We start from the raw sequence: 19,536 nt of genomic DNA on the forward strand, positions 1-19,536 counted from the left end.
ACTGAGCTCTAATCCTGCTTTAGGCACGAAGCCATCTGGGTGACCTTGAGCCAGTCATTCTCTCAGCCCCAGGTAGGAGGCGATGGCAAGCCACTTCCAAAAAACTTTGCCAAGAAAACTGCAGGGACTCATCCGGGCAATTGCTAAAAGTCACTGCTGACTCAGGCACAACTAAAAATAAAAAAGGAAAAAATAATAATTTAAGGAATGCATTTTCTGGATCAGTTCTGAGCTGCAGCAAAGGATACTATTCGTTACAAATATCCTTCATAATTTGGAGGTGATTCCAAAAACTTAGGTGTTACATATAAGGAGTGGGCACCACAATGCAAATTGCTGAGAGTCTATGTATATAACTGGAATGTAAAAGCTATAAAATATTTTCCAGAAACGAATAAATATTACTTTCAGTACATCTTTCTGCTTATGTAGCATATTCCTACACTTTCATTATATCTAAACTTCAGAAGCATAAAACTGGAAAGCAATGGATCTAAGTTGCTAAAATGTAGTTCTAAAAGCAAGACATTTAAATTAAAATTTAAAACCTCACACCTCATTCTCATTTGTTTAGATATTTTACAATGAAGCCAAAATAAAAGCCTAGTGTTGATTACATGGAACTACAGGTTGCAACGTCAAAAATGTCTTCTTTTTAAAGTGTATGACTCAAAGTTATATAGATATTTGATTCCCAGAATATTAAAAATATGCTTTTTTCACAACAGTAAAATTAAAAAGACAAACAAGTATTGGGCTCTGTTTTATTGTTGGAAAAGGGGCTTTTGCATATTGTAGTGTATATTGGACATTAATATGAAAAAAGGCTATTTTCAGCTGCCCAATTAATATTCAAAATAATGATTTTGGTAAAGCTTGTGCTAATCAATATTATTGTAGCAAAAATTAAATGGAATTCCAGTCCTTAGGAAAGTACATTAATCTAATTTAATAACAGAGATTTTGTTACATAATTTTACAAAAATTTATACCAATAGCATATTTAGCATCCATAAAATATAAACAGTGAAATGAAAAGGAGCACATTGGGTGTCTTAAAACTCCCAATTTTGTAATTTCTGGGTAAAAAACTCCCAGTTTTCTCTGAAATATTTTCTTTTTAAAAAAAACCAAGCACAACTCTCTGTAAAATCACATAATTAGTGATGTTTCATTAACATATACAAACAAGCTTAGTCCCACCATCTTGTGAATGCCTTATCTTGGAATGAGTTGAACACAATACGTATTTGCAACACCATGCTGGATGAAAAACTAACAAATGGAGCAAATGAGTAAAAGGTTGCTTCATTTTTAAGGCTTTGTTATCATCTGCCCAAGTCAATATGCTAGGCTGTTTAAAAAGACCAAAGGCACTTTTTCTCTGTGCGACAAAACTGTGTCTACAAAACGGTATATGAATATAAAGCTAAAATATTTAGGAGGTTTGCAGAATACACTTTACAATATAAATATAAAACAGATCAGCATGAGTCTATTATAACAATTCTTGGCAATATCTGCATATTTTCATGTACATTTACATTACATTAGCAGCAACTGCAAAATACTTAGATACAATAAAGAAAGCAGCCTGGGTTTCATTTCTAATTAGAATGCCCTCCGAGTTATGTATATAACAGTAAAACACAACCCACTTAAAAATGTAAATTGCCAGGTTGCATCCAATGATCCTCCCCTTTCATGTTCCCACCAAACTGGGGGTGAGCCAGCTACTGCTTCTCCTGTTCTTCCGCCCCTCTTCACTTTTCCATAATTGGTTATTCTGCTTCCCCCATTCTTAGTGCAATGACCAAGAAGATCCTGTGGGAAAGTTCACATATTGCAATAGCCCATAACATGATTGGGTTTGATCTATTGCAGTGGGTGAACCATTGTGATTTGTTAAATAATAGTTTATAGCTTAATGTTCTGTAAAATCAGCCACGTATGGTTTATTAAAGAATCTATGATTTAATGTGAGTAGTGAAATATGTATTCCACAACACAAAAAGTATATATACAATAGGCCCTGAGGAGGGGAAAAAAAGAAGTTGGAAAAGCTGTTAGCTGACTTTTCCTCTAGCTGAGCTCAGTAGGCTCAAAAATAAAGGAGGAGTCACAGGTTTGTAGCTTGGCAAGACTAATTTTGCTCCATTTTAATCCAGGCCCAATAGTTCTTATTCATTATTTAATAAAATCGAGTGTTTCCCCTCTAATTGCAAATAGCTCAATTACATTATTTACAAAATATTTTCAACAAATATTATTTTACAAATTAAATTTGACACCACACTCTGCTTTCCATCCAATATCCCACTCATTTACATTCACACCTAAAATTGGCAAAGGAAACTTCCAGGGAACTGAGCTCCATAACTAAAGGTGCTTTAAATACTTTTCAGATGAAGGCTTTTGGTATGTTGTATGTTAAGACCAGTATTTCCTTTCAAAAAGCCTTAGTTGTCCTAATTGCTAAGAGCAAGCTCACTCTCAGGTCCAGATCAATAACTACTTTCAGTGAATTATGGATTCTAAAAATTAATGTTCATGAAGATGGATCTAAGTGGACCCAAACAAACAGTTGCATGGATTAGGCATCCAATCTGATGTCTTTCTACACAGTAAAACCCAGTCTGGCTGGAAGAGATATGCTACTTAACATATCACAAGATTAATAATCACTTTTGAAGGGTTAAAATATTCAAAACAATTTCCCTAGAATAGTGACATACTACACACAGCCATTAACCAATGGAAAACCAATATAAGAAAGTTAACCTTTGACACTGCACTGTGGCTAGACCCGAACAAGTTACTTGCTCCTTAAATTTTAATAAAGCCAATCAGTTACATTTACATACATGTATTGTATTTAGAATATAAAGGTAGGGTTCATACTTATGGGGCTAAGTCATAATATGATTTGGTTCAGGCCTAGCATAAACCTAGCAACTGTAGTTTATTCAATCACAGTTAAGCAAACAATGGCTTTAAAAAATGAGATCCAAAGCATGTCAGTTTGCTAGCCATCCCCAGTTTGATATCATTTGTAACTCTCTGGCAACATGGCCAATGATTCCAGATTAGAAGGGCTCTTGAAAGCCAAAATTACTATCAACAGTTTGCATGGTATCATTTCAAATTAGCTTGTTAAAATTAGAACCAATATCAGCACAGATTCATGATTTGGTAAACTGTATCTTTTTTCCAACAGAAATTAATTGAATTGTGAAGTCCTTTGTGCTCTCTGAGCATGATTGTTTACTTGTAGATGTTTCATTATCAGACTAGATATTATCATCAGTGCTAGTGTGGGGTTTGCTTTCTGTTTATATACAATAGCTTGCCCTGCCAATGTTGGTGGGAATGTGGTTTTCTCCTTGGTAATGAATTGTCTCCAAACAACCAAGCTCACAGTGTAGTTTTTTATGTGATTCATTGAGACCTACCTATGTCAAAAAAGAAATGGACAATATCATAGGCCAGAGTACTATTGAAATCAGATATTTTAGCAAAAATTATGGATCAGAGAGATAAATAATTTAAAGTAATGAAAATGTGACAATTATTTCTTGGTAAGGTATTTCTGACTTCACTCAATTCTTCAACAACTCCAGTTGTACAGTTTTGATAATTTATGTGAATTTGGTGGGATGTTTCCCCATTAACATGTTAATCAAGAAAGCAGAATATTTAATTTTCCTGATTAACATAGATTTACAATAAGCAAGCAAAATAAAAATATTCAATATTCTAGCCATAAGTATTATAGTACTCTGTTCACATCAGTAGCATTAGTTATTTTTTTCATAGCTTAAAGTATCCAATTCACCACTGAATACAGTACAATTTTTTCAGCAAGCAGGTTAATATTACCAATAGCTGTTTACTTTGCTTTTAAAACATAAACTATTCATTCAAATTTTGTGCAGTGCATGTGCAGTGCATTTTAGACAAGAAAAACCTGGCAATGGTAAATCAAAGCATGCAATGTTAAGAATTAAAGGGTATCTTTTTATAAATGCTAGACAAAAGGTTAAAAGCAATTATAAAACAAATTCGTGGATGCAAATCTCTTGACAACTATGTATGTGTATGTGTGCACACACACACGTACAAGCTTTATCTGCAACCAAGCTAGAAATGGAATCTTAGAATTACAAGAAGCTGGCTTTATTACCTTCCCACCCAATTTGAGTTACTAAGGATTGTTTTTTTTTTAAAGTATATTACTATGATTTAAAATTAGTACGGAATATTGTGATTTTTGAGCTGAGTACTCTAGATTCATTATTATGGATTATTTTTGTGCTAGACACACAAGCAATACACCCAAATAACTCTGACCTCCCCAAAGTATTCAGGTAGGATATTTTTGCATACAAATAATTCTATTTTTTATCGCCCATATTAAACTTGAAAAGTAAAGCATGGATGACTACAAAATACAAGTTTCTTGAGAAATCAAAATTCTCCTGTACTCAAAGATCCTAATTGCACGTCCTCAGAATTAAACCACCATATCCAAACAATTAGGAATAGACTGATGGGAACATATTCAAAATAACAGAGATCAACCTCCATCTTATTAATAAGCTTGGAAGAAGTGGCCAGGGATTGGAGGCATCTCACCTCACACTTGGCCAGAAATACTTGCTAAAATCCAGCTGTAAATGTAAAAAAACAGCATTTTTTATCTTTGTCAATGATTCTATGACTGTTAAAAGCCGGCTGCACCTGCTGTTATACAGCTGTTAAAACATACTGTAATTTTGGCTTTCCCCTTTTTTTCCAATGTATTTTATTATTTGTTCACATCACAGTCTCCTAATCCTACAAGCTTTCAAACATTCTGTGTGAAGCAATCAAACCAAAGGACAAGCACAGTCAGCAATGCAAGACGTATTGCTCATTTTCTTCTTCCTGACCTGTGATGAAAAGCACCTTTCTTTCTGGGGTTTGTTCTAAATAAAATAATATTTTACTGAATTCTATCTGATTATGCGGATCCTTATTCCTGAGCTCTCTCTCTCTCTAATATTATATATAGGAAGTTAGAGAGGGTAAAATTTGGATTCTTACCCAGTGGAAAATGTGGTGGCAGTGTATGTTGTGTTTTAAAATGAGAAAACCAGGGGCTTCGGTAGACGTCTATTCAAGAAATATCCAAATGCATCAATTTGGAGATTGCACATAGTTTTGCTATTCAGTGAACTCTTTATAAACTGTTTTTAATTTTTATAGATTTTTATTTTCATAAATTTTTACCGGATGTGAGAGAAAAAGAAACTTTGAGGGATTTCATTTTTCTAAACTATTTTAATCTTTCAGAAAGTCGATTCATTCTTTTTTTCCACTTTTCATTTCTATCATGAGCACCACCTCCTTTCTTCCCTTCTCACCTCCAAATCTCCTGAGCTGTACTGGAGGCCTTTAGAGGAAGAGAAAACATGAAGCAGTGCACCTTGAAATTGATAAGACTCATAATAGAAATGTGATGCGTCTAATAGGAGTGAATGAAAATTTTAATTTGGGGAGGTCGTTCATGATGAATAATGTAATAAATCTAACATGTATTCTAGATGTTCACTTTTTCAATGCACTGACTCATTTGAAAGGTGAATGATGGAATAAAATAAAATAAAGCATAGGAAGCCCATTTTTGTGGTTAAGTACCTAGGATCAAGTATTAATCCATACACACAGACACACACACATACACAAGAATTTCCCTTGTGGTGTGTATTTCATCATCATTCATTCATACATACTACTTCTTGCCTTTTATATTACTTAAAAATAACTCAGCACATTCCCCCTTTATTGAACCAAAAGATGATTTCAAAATGTTCCAAGCATATTATTTTCTGCTTTTCACCTCCTTTGGAGGTCAATTTAAATGTTGCAACTTCAATGCAAAGGCAAATTATGGCACAAAAGAATGGATTATTAAATTAAAAAAGATCAACATAAATATCACTTTGCTGTACAATTTTCACAGCCCAGGCCCATTCGTTTTTATTCACATTTTTATAAGTTCCCACCCCATTTTAGATCATAAAATATATATTTAAAATCTTTGTTCATATTTAAAAAACATATTTACAGAAAAAGACAAGTCCCTTCTGTTAAAATCATGAAGAGTCTGTACAAGGAGATGGAGGAGGGGGGTAGAGGTGGAAGTAGCTCCGCTCGGTAGCTGGAGACGGTGGGCAGCTTTCCTCTGCTGACATGTACTGGCTGCGAGGAGTAGGAGGAGGTGGATAAGGATCTGAGTCTGAGTTTAAGTCGATGTAGTATTTGTTGGCTTTCCACCGGCTTGTGGTGTAGTCACTGTCACATACATCTGTGCTGCAGGGGGTAGTTGGTGGAGCAATCCCTCTGATAAGATAAGGCCTAAAATACAAAATACACATTAGTAGCATTGTAGAAAAATTCTGCTGGCTGGGAAAGGACAGAAGTTGGAGACTTTCCACTTCTTTTTATCTGCAGCAATTAGCCATCAATAGACAATAGACAACATCTACATAGGGTGCAAGATCATCAGAGTGCCAAAAAGGGAACAAAATGACCCCCAAATACCTCCCTAACAGCAATCAACACCCAAATGAGCATAGATTAACACCACATTAATATCAGACTAACAATCAAGAAATAAACAATATTTCCCATTCAAGGAACTGCCAAAGAAGCTAACAGTAAACAGCCCAATCAAAGAACCCCTAAGACCTCCATCCACATAGGCAGGGCAAGCCACTAGAACAGTAGAGGCTAACCTTTTTGGGCTCCTGTGCCAAAAATTGTGTGCACACTTGCACGCTCACATGCCAGCAACCAAAAGGTGCCCCCCCACGCCCCCTACGCATGTGTGCGTAATCCCCCACCCACCCCCCTTACCTGCACTGTGCCTCACAGCTGATTTTTGGCCTCCAAAAGGCTTGAGGAAGGCTTCTGCAAGCTTTGAAGGCTGAAAACTAGCCCTGTTTCATCACTTCCTGTTTTTCCGAAAATACCGGAAGTGACTAAATAGGGCTAGTTTTCAGCCTACAAAGCTTGCAGAGGCCTGCAGAAGCCTTCCTCAAGCCTTTGGGAGGCCGAAAAAGGCCTCAAACTGGCCAAAAATCAGCTATGAGGCACGCACATGCGCAGTGAGGTAAGTTTGCTTGCAGCTCGTGTGCTGGCACAAATGGCTCTGCGTGCCACCTATGGCACCTATGGCATCACAGCACTAGAATATAAAATGACAGTAAACTCCACACCTTACTAGAACTGATGACCTAGCTTAGGTAATGAAACAACCAAGTAGAGAGAGCACCAAGGACCCCTCATACTGGGGTCTTTGGTGCTCGTGTTTTTCTGAGCAGTCTAAAAACGCATGTCCATGTTAAGCCCAATCACGAAACCTTACTTTCCAGTTCGAAGATTCCACCACTCCAGCTGTACAAAGCTGACAACTGGAGCAGTTTTATCAGAAAAAGAAAGTATTCTTTATCCAAAGCTGCTATATAAGCAGAATAAGAAACAGATATTTAAAACCTAAGTGTTAAAGAATCTGCCAAATGATTTTGAAAGCCATTACCTGTAAGATCTTGTTGTTGATGGAATGTTTGAAGAATAAAACATTTCTGTGTTATAGAGGGAGCGATCTGTAGCTGGTGAAGGTGGTGGATTCAAAATCTGTGTGAATGTAAAATGAAATAGTTTAATAATGTCCAATGGGAGCTATGAAATCATTTGAGATGCCTGAGAAGAAGAGGACCTTCTGTACTTTCTTTGGGTAATAATCTATTCTAAAAGACCATTCTATGAGAATCTGTTTCAAATCAAGATGTTTTCCTAAAACAACGGGACCATTCTATTAATGTGCCACCATTTAGAGTTATATAAATAAATAAATAAATAAATGTTCTGCTAATTATTACATTAAGGAATCAGCATACATTTTATAGCAATTTATTTCAATGAAATAACTTGGAACTCCAGGATAAGCAGGGATAGCAGTTCTCCACAATGTTACCGTGGTCCTTTCCAGGAGTGCCATCAAAGGTGCATTTTCTTAGATATAAATGTTCAAGTTGGGTACATGTGAGAAATAGAGAACTGTTCTCCAGCTCCCATCAGCTATTGACATGTCATGGCCAACTGAGAGGAAACTGGGGGTCTTTGAGCCCAATCTAACTTCCTTAAGTTTGATTCAAATTTCATGTTTGCATGAAATTTGCCCCTCCCTCCTCAACAATTATCTAGCTAAGTGTGCTCTGCAAGCAGAGCTATTAGGAACTGAAAACATAATTGCAACATGGCTTATACAATTTTCAACACTTACCTGTGGATAAAATGTGGCTTTTGTACTAGACGAACTACTAGAGGAAGCTCCAGTGACATGGTTTCTGTCATAAAGAGGGGCACCACTGCTTCCACCCATTAGGCTCATGGAGCTAATCATGGATTTTCCACAAGAGATGCCTATATGGATAAAAGAAATAAGAATAGCCTGGGATTCAATTATATACTCACTGAAATTTACCAAAGCAATTACTGTGGTAAAAGACATCTGGACTGCAGAATCTTTCTTGGTTTTATCACTTTAAAAAATGCAATCCTTTTAAATTCTGAAATGCAGGAATTCCTTCCTATACACAAACTTGAATATTTTCTTAAATATTAGAATTTAAAAGATCTTTGCACAAGCAATACATATCCTATAATACATACAGTTCTTCATCAGAACTACAAACAATCCTATTCAAAGCACACTATTCATGCAGAGGATATGGCTAAAAGAATAATAAAAGATCTCAAATTCTGAGCACTAGTAGTCCAAAGAAAGCAAGAATCCACTTCAAAATATTGCCCTTCATTCTATTTTCGAAGATTCTAAAATAGGAGTTTGGCTGGAGATTCAACAGCAGGAGCAATATAATGAAGATCATCATATAACCACAGCCAGTTGTTATTTAGCATGTGGCAAAGCAAAAAACAAAACAAAATCTGAAGAACATTATAGCAATTCATAGAGGCACTGTTACTATTACCTGTAAAGGTCCCATGCTGAGAACTCCCTGGAGCAATGAAATTTAACGGGACGTGTGGGGTCCCGCTGACATATTCATGTGGAAAAGGTCCATTAGGCCCAGCGTAACGTTGGCAAACCACACGCTGGCAAACAAAATACATGCCTCCCATGACAAAAAGGGTAAGAATAATTCCAATCACAGGCCCAATAGCATTACTGTGGGGTCCAGAATCATCAGAAGATTTAATTTTTTCTGAAAAAATAAATAAATAAAAGAAATTAGAACTCCACCTCCTCCTTTTTAACAGCCCTACAAATGTTGGTATAAAAATAGTAGAGGGCCTTTTTGGCACAGATTTTCAATTACTAACAACATAACCCAGACATGGCCGGTGGGATTTACATTCTAAGTAATTTTTCACATATGAGATACCAGTCGGGGAGAGTTCAGTTGTCATCTTTGATGTCGTAGATTCTGGCTGAAAAGGTTCTCCTCTACAGAATGCAACACTGTTGGAACAATTCCAAGGTTTCCGGTTTGTCTCCAAAGTTTATATCTATCAATAGTCCACTACTGCAAATTGTGTGCAGATTGGTACTTCCAATCCTAGATGACCATGCAATCACACAATTGTTCTGTACAAATGGCTAAAGCAACTAATTTTAAATTAACATCAAAAAGAAGTTTTAACAATGTGTGCAGTGTCAAAGGGTAGCATTTGTTGAGAAGGATCAGCAAATAATGAGAGTATGAAGGACAGGAGCCTATTAGAAATGTTTGTATTAACGTTTGTAGAAATAAATATTAAGTTTACTTCCATCTCCTTCTGCATAAAATTTCTTTTTTTCCTGTCATCTCGTATCAGCTCTCTAGTATAATAAACCAGATGTTGCCTTCCTTTTATCATCTTTTTACAATTCACAGTAAATGAAGCTTTCAGTAAGCTTACTAGCAAGACACATACACATACCTTTGCACTGAAACACTGTGCAAAGGAAGAAAGATGTGGAATACTCAACTGTATCACCTTTCCTGGTTTGAGAGCGACACTTTCCAGTCTCACAATGTCTGCTTTAGCAACCTTTGGCAACTAACAGAGTCCATGTGTCACCTTTGATTACAACCCAACTATAACACATTGATAAAGGTCTTCTTAAACCTGGAACCAATCTAACATCACTTAGGAGCCCCCAAGCTTTAATGTATTGAAAGGAACATTCAAATAGAATCAATATTCCATGCATGTTCTCTTAATAACTTCAATAGTCCTTTTCAGTGTTCAAAAGACTGTTCAGTGTTTACTTCATTTTACTCCCATGCAAATTCCATTAGACAGATTTGATGGTAGCTGGCTCATGGTAACTTGTGGTTTTCCCATATTAAATTGACCCAAGGAATACATAAGTCCAAATTATTTTCGGTCTTTTTTCTTGACTATAGGATAATTGGACTTGTAATCCAGTGCATCTAGAAGGCACCAAATTGGGGAAGGCTAGACTAGTTTGCAATCTGTAGCACTTTATTACAAGGACCCTTGTGGGTCTTTTCTGTATAAAATGATCTCTATTGCCACATATTTATCAATGGCAATCACTCTAATGGAAAATAGCTAATTCAATGCAACATTCTGCAGGTCATCAGAGGGCTGCTATCTCTAAGTATTTTTCCCCTCAACCCCAACACATTCAGAGGTCCTAGGGCTGAAAATACAGAATTATTATCAAACCATCTACAGTCAGAAAATGGCATTTATGGTTAGCATAAATGATGCAGGGATTAAAGCCAATCTGAACAGCCACTGAAGGCCCAGGGGGACAAGATGGAATTGCATCTGCTTTGACCTTTTGATAATAGCTTTATTTTACGCAGTTGTTTTTTTTTCACAGGATGTGGATTTGGCTACATCTGAAGAAAGAAAAATGACAGCTTTCTGAAAACTGCAAAGCACCATTGAAGAGTACTGCATTTCAAGGACAGAAGTATTAAGCGTTGGCAATAGTAAATAATTATATTTGCTTTTCTAGACTCAGAGAATAAACAGTGATCCCTGGATCCAAACTTGCCTTTATGAACTTGATAGCTTCCAGTTGTATTGGGCTGAAAAGCTTCAGAATTTCCTAGCTGTTGGGTAAGTTGGCTGGGAATTCTGGGAATGTTCGCCCAACACAAATTGTGTAAAGATAATTAACAATAGGAGGCCTTTTACAATACCAACTTACCGGTAAAAAGTGTCTTGTCACAGAAAAGTTCATCAGAACCATCAATGCAGTCCGGAAAGGAGTCACACTGCTGTTTTTTGAGAATACACTGGCCATTGGCACACTGAAAGTGATTCTGGAGACAAATAGCTGTGAGGGGGTGGATGAGATGGGAGACAAGCACCAAGCAATTTTTAATACTGTCAAGATAATTCAGCCAAACATAAACTAAATAATAAACACATCACTTTCTTCAAGACAGCAGTTGTTTTATAAGCCTCCAAGAACCACAAATAAACATTATACTTGGTCCTTTTGAAATCAAGCATCTGGCAGAAAACATAAATGCAAACCACTCTCAGTCTTCCGTTAAGCACCAAAGATATGGGAGGATGAATTATCATAGTGTCAATGTAGAGTTTACTCTAATCCCTTTAAAACAGGGATGAACAACCCAATTTGGACACAATTTAAAAAATGTAGGGGCAGGGGAGAAAGAATAGTAGGTTATGAGGAATGTGACAACGATGGCCTGGCAACCAAGTAAAAGTGCATAAGCAGAATGTTTTATTCTACTTTTGGAATGGGTGTTTTATTTACCAAGAACAAAAATAAAACTCAATAATGAATTATTGCTATAGGCAGTTACTTTTGATTAATTAATTTGCTACATTTGCTTTATTTATATGCTGCTTTTTCTGGAAGGCTCTGGGTGGCTAATAATAACTCCAAACTGAGCAAGAAACATCCTTAACAACAGCATCAAAAACCCATTTGATTTATGAACCATTCACCATAAAGCAAATGATCAAAATTATACATTGAAGAAAATGTACAAGACAATTCAAATTCTCTCCTTGCACTTGTGGGGGAAAGAAAAGAGTCGTAACTGCTCTCCTGAAAATCAGGAGTGAAAGAGAATATCTCCATAGGGAAGGCATGCCAAAGTCTGGAAGATTTGATATAAAATGGTGGCTACTGAGGTCTGATGCAGTAGCATTCCAAGACAGGACCAGGATCTGGAGGACCAACCCTCATTTGATCTTAATGGACAGCAGATCAATGTGGGAAAAGACAGGCCCTCAGAAAATCTGGTCCTGAATCATGTAGGGCCTTGAAAATGAGAACCAGAATCTTGGAATTGCATCCAGATGCCAACCAGCAACCAACACAAGTCCTAAAACAACCGAGCCATTCAAGAATATTGGAATGTACCCATCACTGCCTAGGACTCTGCATTTTGTATCATTTATAGCTTCCAATGGTTTCCAAAGACAGCCCTATGTAAAGTGGCTGTAAGCAGGGCCCCACCATAAAGAATATAACTGGAGGGAGCATGAGATACAATTAAACAAAAGCTTTCTTGGTCGCACCTACCAGCCTCCAAGTTGCAAACCATCTCTGAATAGGGGAGTGCAACTCCATTCATAGTGAACATCATTTGACCTTGAAATTCAAAGCTAATCTGTCTTGGAGGGGGTCATTTTAAGACTGTCCCTTCTCATACAGGTGTTGACAGCTTCCAGGCACTGGGTCAGCCCTTCTATCACCTCTCCTGTTTGACCAGGCTGAGATCTATAGTCGTATATGTATAAGCATAGTTCCATTTGCTTCCCTCGTTGCTGAATCTAACAATGCGTATGTGTCTAACATAAGATAAAGTATACAGCTCTTACTTTCACAATAAGATTCATCAGATTTATCTTGGCAATCAACTTCTCCATTACATCTCAAATGTGCATCGATGCATTGCCCCTTCTCACATTGGAACTGGGTTGTTGAGCAGATGGGGCAGTTTTCTTCATCACTCTGATCATCACATTCTGAAAAGCCATCACAACGCCATGCCATGGGAATGCAATCAATCTCACCAGTTGCACATGTAAACTGATCCGGGGAACAGGTTGGTGGCTCTGAAAGAAGTTTTTAAAGAACTGCATGAAACTCTTCAAAATATTACATAATTTATAACAAAGAATGCACTGTTTTATCTTTGCAAGGCCCTTATACTAGATCCTGTAACATTATGATATTTATTTCAATCAGTCTGAACAATCACTCTGCCCAGACAAGGCAACTCCCCCACCTTTACAATAAGACATAAAATATGCAGAACCCCCTGAATGTATTGAAAATCTGTAATCTATTATTTGGAGGCTATGTTTGGAAATGTTGTCAGTCTCTAAGAGACAACAAATTTCATTCTGCGATTTAGTCTAGAAAACTAGTTCCAAAAGGAGCAAATTCAATGCTTAAAAAAATAAGTGCCATATGTACCATACATCCAGTCTAAATTACAATTAAGTAATTAATATAAACACTATAATTCGATAACTGCAATAAATGAAATGAAAACTGTATTTACATAATTAAAAAGTAAACTAGCTTTTCCTTCATGTCCCTATATTGAAATCTGCCTTTCATGAAGAAGCTTGCCATTCAAAGTTAAAATGCATGTTGACAGCTACTTACAAAAAATGTGAAAAAAGTCAATTGATAACAACAATCAAACGTTTTTTTTTTGATAGATCAAAGTTCTTATGAAACAAATTACAATTAACTGAAATTAATTGTAATTTCAGCTGCAATTAATCTGTCTAGTTAATTGATTTCTAATATGAGTAAGAAGATCTTATATATACACACAGTTTCCTTAAAACAATCATCACAGAACATCATTTTGCACCTTTTTTCTGAGGATTTATCAGCTAATAAGTAAAAAAAAATGTTTTTCTATATGACATCTAGAAGGATTTAATTTAATCACTTTCAAAGAGGGGTGATATTAATTCAGAGTACCTTGAATGCTACAACGGACAACTGAGTGAAACATGTGATGCTGCTTTGAGCTATATTCTCCACACAGAGATCTTGAAAGAGTTTACTCTATTTCCCTTCTACACCTCTTGAAAAAAGGTCTCACAATGGTAAGAATGTCTGCTCTTGTACTTCTATATGCCTAAATCCAGGACGTTGTTTGATCTCTTATAAGGCCTTCTTAGATCCCTCGATTTTTAAGGCTTGAGTTGAAAATCCACAATAGGTAAAGCAGATGTGAGACAATGTATTTCCCCCCTCCCCCCAAAGAATTGAACTTGTACACAAGGATTAACTGGTTTATTGAATGCAGTGAGTCACATGGATCATTATTCTTTTAAAAAAATTCACAATGGATTCCCCCTTACACATTTTTTTTGCGTCTTTATAGGTACAATTTGTCCACTATAAAGTATCAGATTCAATATTTTGGACCTGAATAGAGTGACTGCTGAAAGACTATATAAGTATATTAGTGATGGCTGACAAATTCGAGATACTGAAGATTACAAACTAGGATGCTAGGAGAAAAGACAAGGATAAAGATAAAATTACTGTATTAGGAATGGTATGTAAATGTGAGATTCAGCATACAATAAGAAGAGTGCATTTGTCATGAGGAATCTCTCACAAACGGAGAAACACGAGCCAGTAAACTGACCTTCTTTCTCCATAGAATAGATGTAAAACTCCAATACCACAGAACATGTTGTGGTTGCGAGACCGCAACTATTTATAAGAGATCCCTGGAGAGCTCATAGTACAGCAAATGTGTCATTTAAGAGAAAGAAGTATTTTCAAAATAAACTTGAGAAGGGAAGCTTTAAGCTGCAAAGATGGGAGAAAAAAGCCTTCCTGATGAGAAGGGATGTTTATTTTCACAGAAAATATAGCTATAAATATTTTGAAAAATGTTTTGTTCCATAAAAGAAAAGATATATTGAAATAAAATGGACAAATTCGAACAGTATATATACACTGAAATAAGGGAAACTCTTAGCTAAAAACATAGCACCATAGTTCTTAATGCTGAGTTTCAAGATATCTATTCTACTTAATGCCGTTTGTATGTAATTATAACAGCACAATTATGCTATTTCCTACTGCCTTTTATTTATCCACCCAAAGTAACCATTTTCAGGATTTTTGTAAAATATATGGGAGCCACACTTTTGGAATGTTAAATATAAATTCAGAAACTAAACTCCAAGCAGAGACTTATAGCTTAATGTTATATGGAATTAGCTTTTGTAAGGAAATGATAAACTATTAAGGCCTTCATCATATGGATGCGATCAGTTTCTAAAGTCAATCTTCTTGTTTTTTTAGAAGCTGTCTACAACTTTAGAAGACAGAACAAGTTAATTAAAACACAATGTATCCAAGAGTGTCCTGTTGTTAGTAGAAAATGTTTCCATGCAATTTATACTTCACAGTTAAATCATTAAATACAATTCAAAGACATGTATGTATGTATGTATGTATGTGTATATTTGTATTGGATTTATGTGACACCCATCTTGTCTAGAAGCCTTTGGGAGGCTTACAAGCAGGTTCTCTTATTTACTTGTGATTCCTTTATTGACAGTTAGGAAATACAGACTAGATCACATAATCTGCAGTAAAGCAGTTCATATAACCCCAAATTTGGAGACTGTCTTTGTGTGGATCTTTTTGTGCATATTATGCATGTTTTAAATGATGATTGGGGCAATGCATACTTTTATAAAGTCTTCTTTTCTGTGATTTTATTATCCCCAGTTTTGAATGAAACTGAGAAATTACAAGGATAGCCTTGTGTAGATTATTTTATTTAAATCCTCAAAGGAAAGTGAGAAAGGAAGGAGAACAGGAAAAGAAACACTGAGTAGATGTCATTTACAAACAGGGCTGCTCTCAGTAGTATTTAGTACTCCAATCACAGCATTTCCTGGAATGTTTGACTAGTTGCATCACTTTGAAGAAGTTCAAAGGAACTACTGACAGAGAATCTCTCAGTATGAAACACTGTTTCCAAACATCTACATGATGTATTGATGAGATCACTCAAGGGTTCATGGTTTGAATTTGATCACTTGGTTAATAAAACTAACTCATAGTCATGTCTAGTTGACAACTCATGGAGTGATTTTGAGCAGTTCCTCAATATGGAGTAAAAAACTGGGGTTTAGTCCAGACAAAATAGAGGTTCTAATCCCCAGCAGACAATCTAATATGAGGTCCGGATGCAGTCTGTTTTGGATGGAATAGTTTTAGATTGTACTTGTTCTAAGGGGAAACAAATAAAAATGCCCCTTGCTGTTATCTTTTTCCATTGACTTTCTATTCTATTTCACAGAAATACAGAACCTAAGAAACAATTTTGAATTAGACATCACTACAGTGACATTTTCTTACAGCATTTCCTTGTGAATAAAGCATCACAACATAGTTTTTGGTGGGAACAATTAACATAGTCGTGAAACCAGTAAAATGCATTGCAGTCTTGTGCTTTAGTTAGTGTACATTAGATTCACTATGATTTTTATAAAACTCCCTCCCCACTACAGTACAGATATTATACTACAGGTGTTGTTACTATACTGTCACAGTTACAGAAAGTAAAATGCACATACTAAAATGTATGTACCATGTATGTAAAAATGGTAGTCAAATTTACCTGCTGAATTTAAGTTTCTCTCAAAATCTCATTTGGGTGCAAATACTGCCTGCCAAGGGCAAGGGATTGAGTTCATGAACCGGTGAAGCAATGTGAAGGTTTCCCACAAAACAGGGTCTTGCAGATCTCTCTGAGTTTAACTCAAATAATTCTCACATTGTCTGCTGCCTCTAGGGAGCAGTAGCTGAAGAAAATTGTTCTGGAACCATGAAGTACAAATACATCTGCCTTGCGAAGCTTAAAATGTTTGCCAATCTTCCTGAATGGAAAGCTATTGCTTAAGACTACTTACCTCCACACGTTAAGAGGTCCTGTAGAAGTACCAAATGAACAGGGCAGGAACACCTTGGAGTCCCATCTCCTTTTGCTATGCAGAGGTGTGAACACTTCCCATTATCTCGGGAACATGGGTGGCTTGCTTCATGCAGAAGAAAAGGAGGACAGCAGTTGTTTATAGAATAGAGGAAAAATTCCTAAATCTATTACTACTTAAGTACAGGTAGTGCTCGACTTACAGCAGTTCTTTTAATGACCATTCAAAGTTTCAATAGCACTGAAAAAAGTGACTTAGGACTGTTTTTCACAGTTGCCACCTTCACAGCATCCCCATAATCATGTGGTCAAAATTCAGACACTTGGGAACTGATTCATATTTATGACCGTTGCTGTGTCCCAAAGTCAGGTGATCTCCTTTTGCAACCTTCTGACAAGCAAAGTCAATGGGGAAACCAGATTCACTTAACAACTGGTTACTAACTTATCAACTGTAGTGATTCACTTAACAACTGTGGAGAGAAAGGTAGTAGCTTAGATGAGGCATTCACTTAAAATTAGCTTTATACCCTCCCTTCTCTAAACTATCTGTTTCCATTCAAACCGGTAATTAGTATTAACTTTAAAAACTATTTCTTTCCTCTGTCCTCCTTTTCCTTTTGAATTGTGACATTTAGACATGGGGAATAGGGGGAGGATACTGTTTTCTCCCTGAATATAATCTAGTCTATACAATTTACAAATGGTAATAAGTAAATGTTTCCCATATGCATGAAAGAGTAGTTCTTTGAGACCTATTTAAATTTATTTAATTGATATTAAATAATTTAATTGATATATAGACTACCTGCCTTCTTTGATGAAGAATGAGTTTAATCAACAATGGAAAAGATGAATTCCTTTTCTATGTTCTCTGAAGACTGTATGATTTCTACATAACTATGCATAAAATTCAAGCTGCACAGGATACAAGCTGAACTAGTAACCTTTCTAGAACTCGGCTCAATATTACCTGAGACCAAAAAAAAAAAAGGTGCATTCTTGTAGCAAGGATGGGAAATTTTATAAGGAAAAATGTAACAATTTTTTCCTACTTGTTCATTCTGATGAAAAACTTAGAAAACCATCAGTTTACTATAAAAACTCATCGTGGCATTTGAACGATCACTGACTTGTAATACACAAGAAAAGGTTGACATTTTTCAACACATATCCCTTCCCTTTCAAATTTTTTGTGGGTGTGCTCAACAGCCTTTTTCTTTTTTAACTTCTGGGAAAATGTGCACAGCCTCTTATAAAAAGGTACCTGCTTAACCATTAAAAGACAAAGGATTAACTTTCTTATTGTATGTTCTGACTCCTAGGACTTTGTTGTAACATAATGATTGTGGGCAATATACAAGGAAGGAAGGAAGGAATGAGAAATCAATTTTACCATATAACAGCCAATTTCTTTCAGAAAGAGTAGCCCACATATCATGACAAGTGACTACCTAATACCAAAAGTAAACAAAAAACAAGACTGTCCAATGAAACCAGAAGATATAATCTCCCATATCACAGAACTGGTTGTTAAACTGGCTACAGCCCACCACTGATGAGGCCTATTTGTTTTTTCCAATGGACATGGCTATTTCTTGATTTCTATTCACTTTTGAAAAACAGTGAATCAGAATGCCTCAGCTAGATGAAATATATTGTTAGATTCACATGGTGAATATGAGTTTGTTTTATTGCAAGGTCCATGAAGTCCATGATAAGGATCTGGATTTGGATTAAGCTTTTCAAAGTTCAAATGTCCACTTAATCCTAGACCTCAAGCGTATTCAATGCCAAACTTTATGTTAGAGTAGACTCAAATAAAAATTGTCCTTCAGAGTTTTAAATTCCTGTTAGAACTGACTCATGAATCTGAGCAGCAAGCTGAGAATAAAAAAGGGTAATATAACATAATGCTGGAGAAAATTAAGATTTTAATATTATAGTAAACTTACAGAATTCCTCCGTGTCAATATCTTCAATGGCATGTATACCAGTTAGGTGAGCAATTCGACCTTGTATTCTGGTCCTCTTGTATCCATTGGTTTTCTCCACTCTTTCTATCATCTGCTGCTGCCGATCAATCCAGTAGAGATGATTTCCCAGAACTGTCAAACCCATTGGCTGGAGAATGTTGGAATCTTGTAATGTGACCCGGTTAGCCCCTGAGAGTATAATATAACTTTTGTCAATACAGATTTTTCTTTTCTTTCTTTTTTTAAAGGAAGGTTTCAAAAAAAAAAAAGTAATAATGATTTTTAAAAATTACTATAGCTCTAGATGGTTGCTTGGCAAAAATTAGCATCTTGATTTTTGTAAATGTTCCACACTCGACAGCCCTTACATGAGTAAAGTGAATATCAAAACAGATTACAACACCTCATTAAAAGACCAATGAGAAAATAAGTACAACCAGTTTCGTCAAATCCAGAAAGAGAAGAATATATTCAAGTTATGTAGTTTCTTCTGTAGAAGTGATTTTCAGGTGAAATTATATTTAATGTGTCATAAGAGAAATATTTTATGAGCA

General features: G+C 35.9%; 1 protein-coding gene across 1 annotated transcript in view; it reads right to left on the bottom strand.

The window, feature by feature from the left end:
- Nucleotides 1-929: 929 nt before the first annotated feature.
- The window catches only part of LRP5 (LDL receptor related protein 5), a 124,395-nt gene continuing 105,788 nt past the window's right edge, over nt 930-19,536 (bottom strand). The window contains exons 16-23 of the mRNA XM_026668180.2: nt 18,962-19,171; nt 16,987-17,112; nt 12,895-13,131; nt 11,240-11,368; nt 9,039-9,272; nt 8,330-8,469; nt 7,583-7,680; nt 930-6,399 (exon numbers count right to left, since the gene is read on the bottom strand). Coding sequence (XP_026523965.1) covers nt 6,138-6,399; nt 7,583-7,680; nt 8,330-8,469; nt 9,039-9,272; nt 11,240-11,368; nt 12,895-13,131; nt 16,987-17,112; nt 18,962-19,171 — 1,436 coding nt within the window. The 3' untranslated portion in view covers nt 930-6,137. The remainder of the gene's footprint in view (nt 6,400-7,582; nt 7,681-8,329; nt 8,470-9,038; nt 9,273-11,239; nt 11,369-12,894; nt 13,132-16,986; nt 17,113-18,961; nt 19,172-19,536) is intronic.

The sequence above is a fragment of the Notechis scutatus genome, chromosome 1 (genome assembly GCF_049901735.1).
Source record: "Notechis scutatus isolate UNSWTSFEM ecotype Mainland chromosome 1, rNotScu1.2, whole genome shotgun sequence".
NCBI lineage: Eukaryota > Metazoa > Chordata > Lepidosauria > Squamata > Elapidae > Notechis > Notechis scutatus.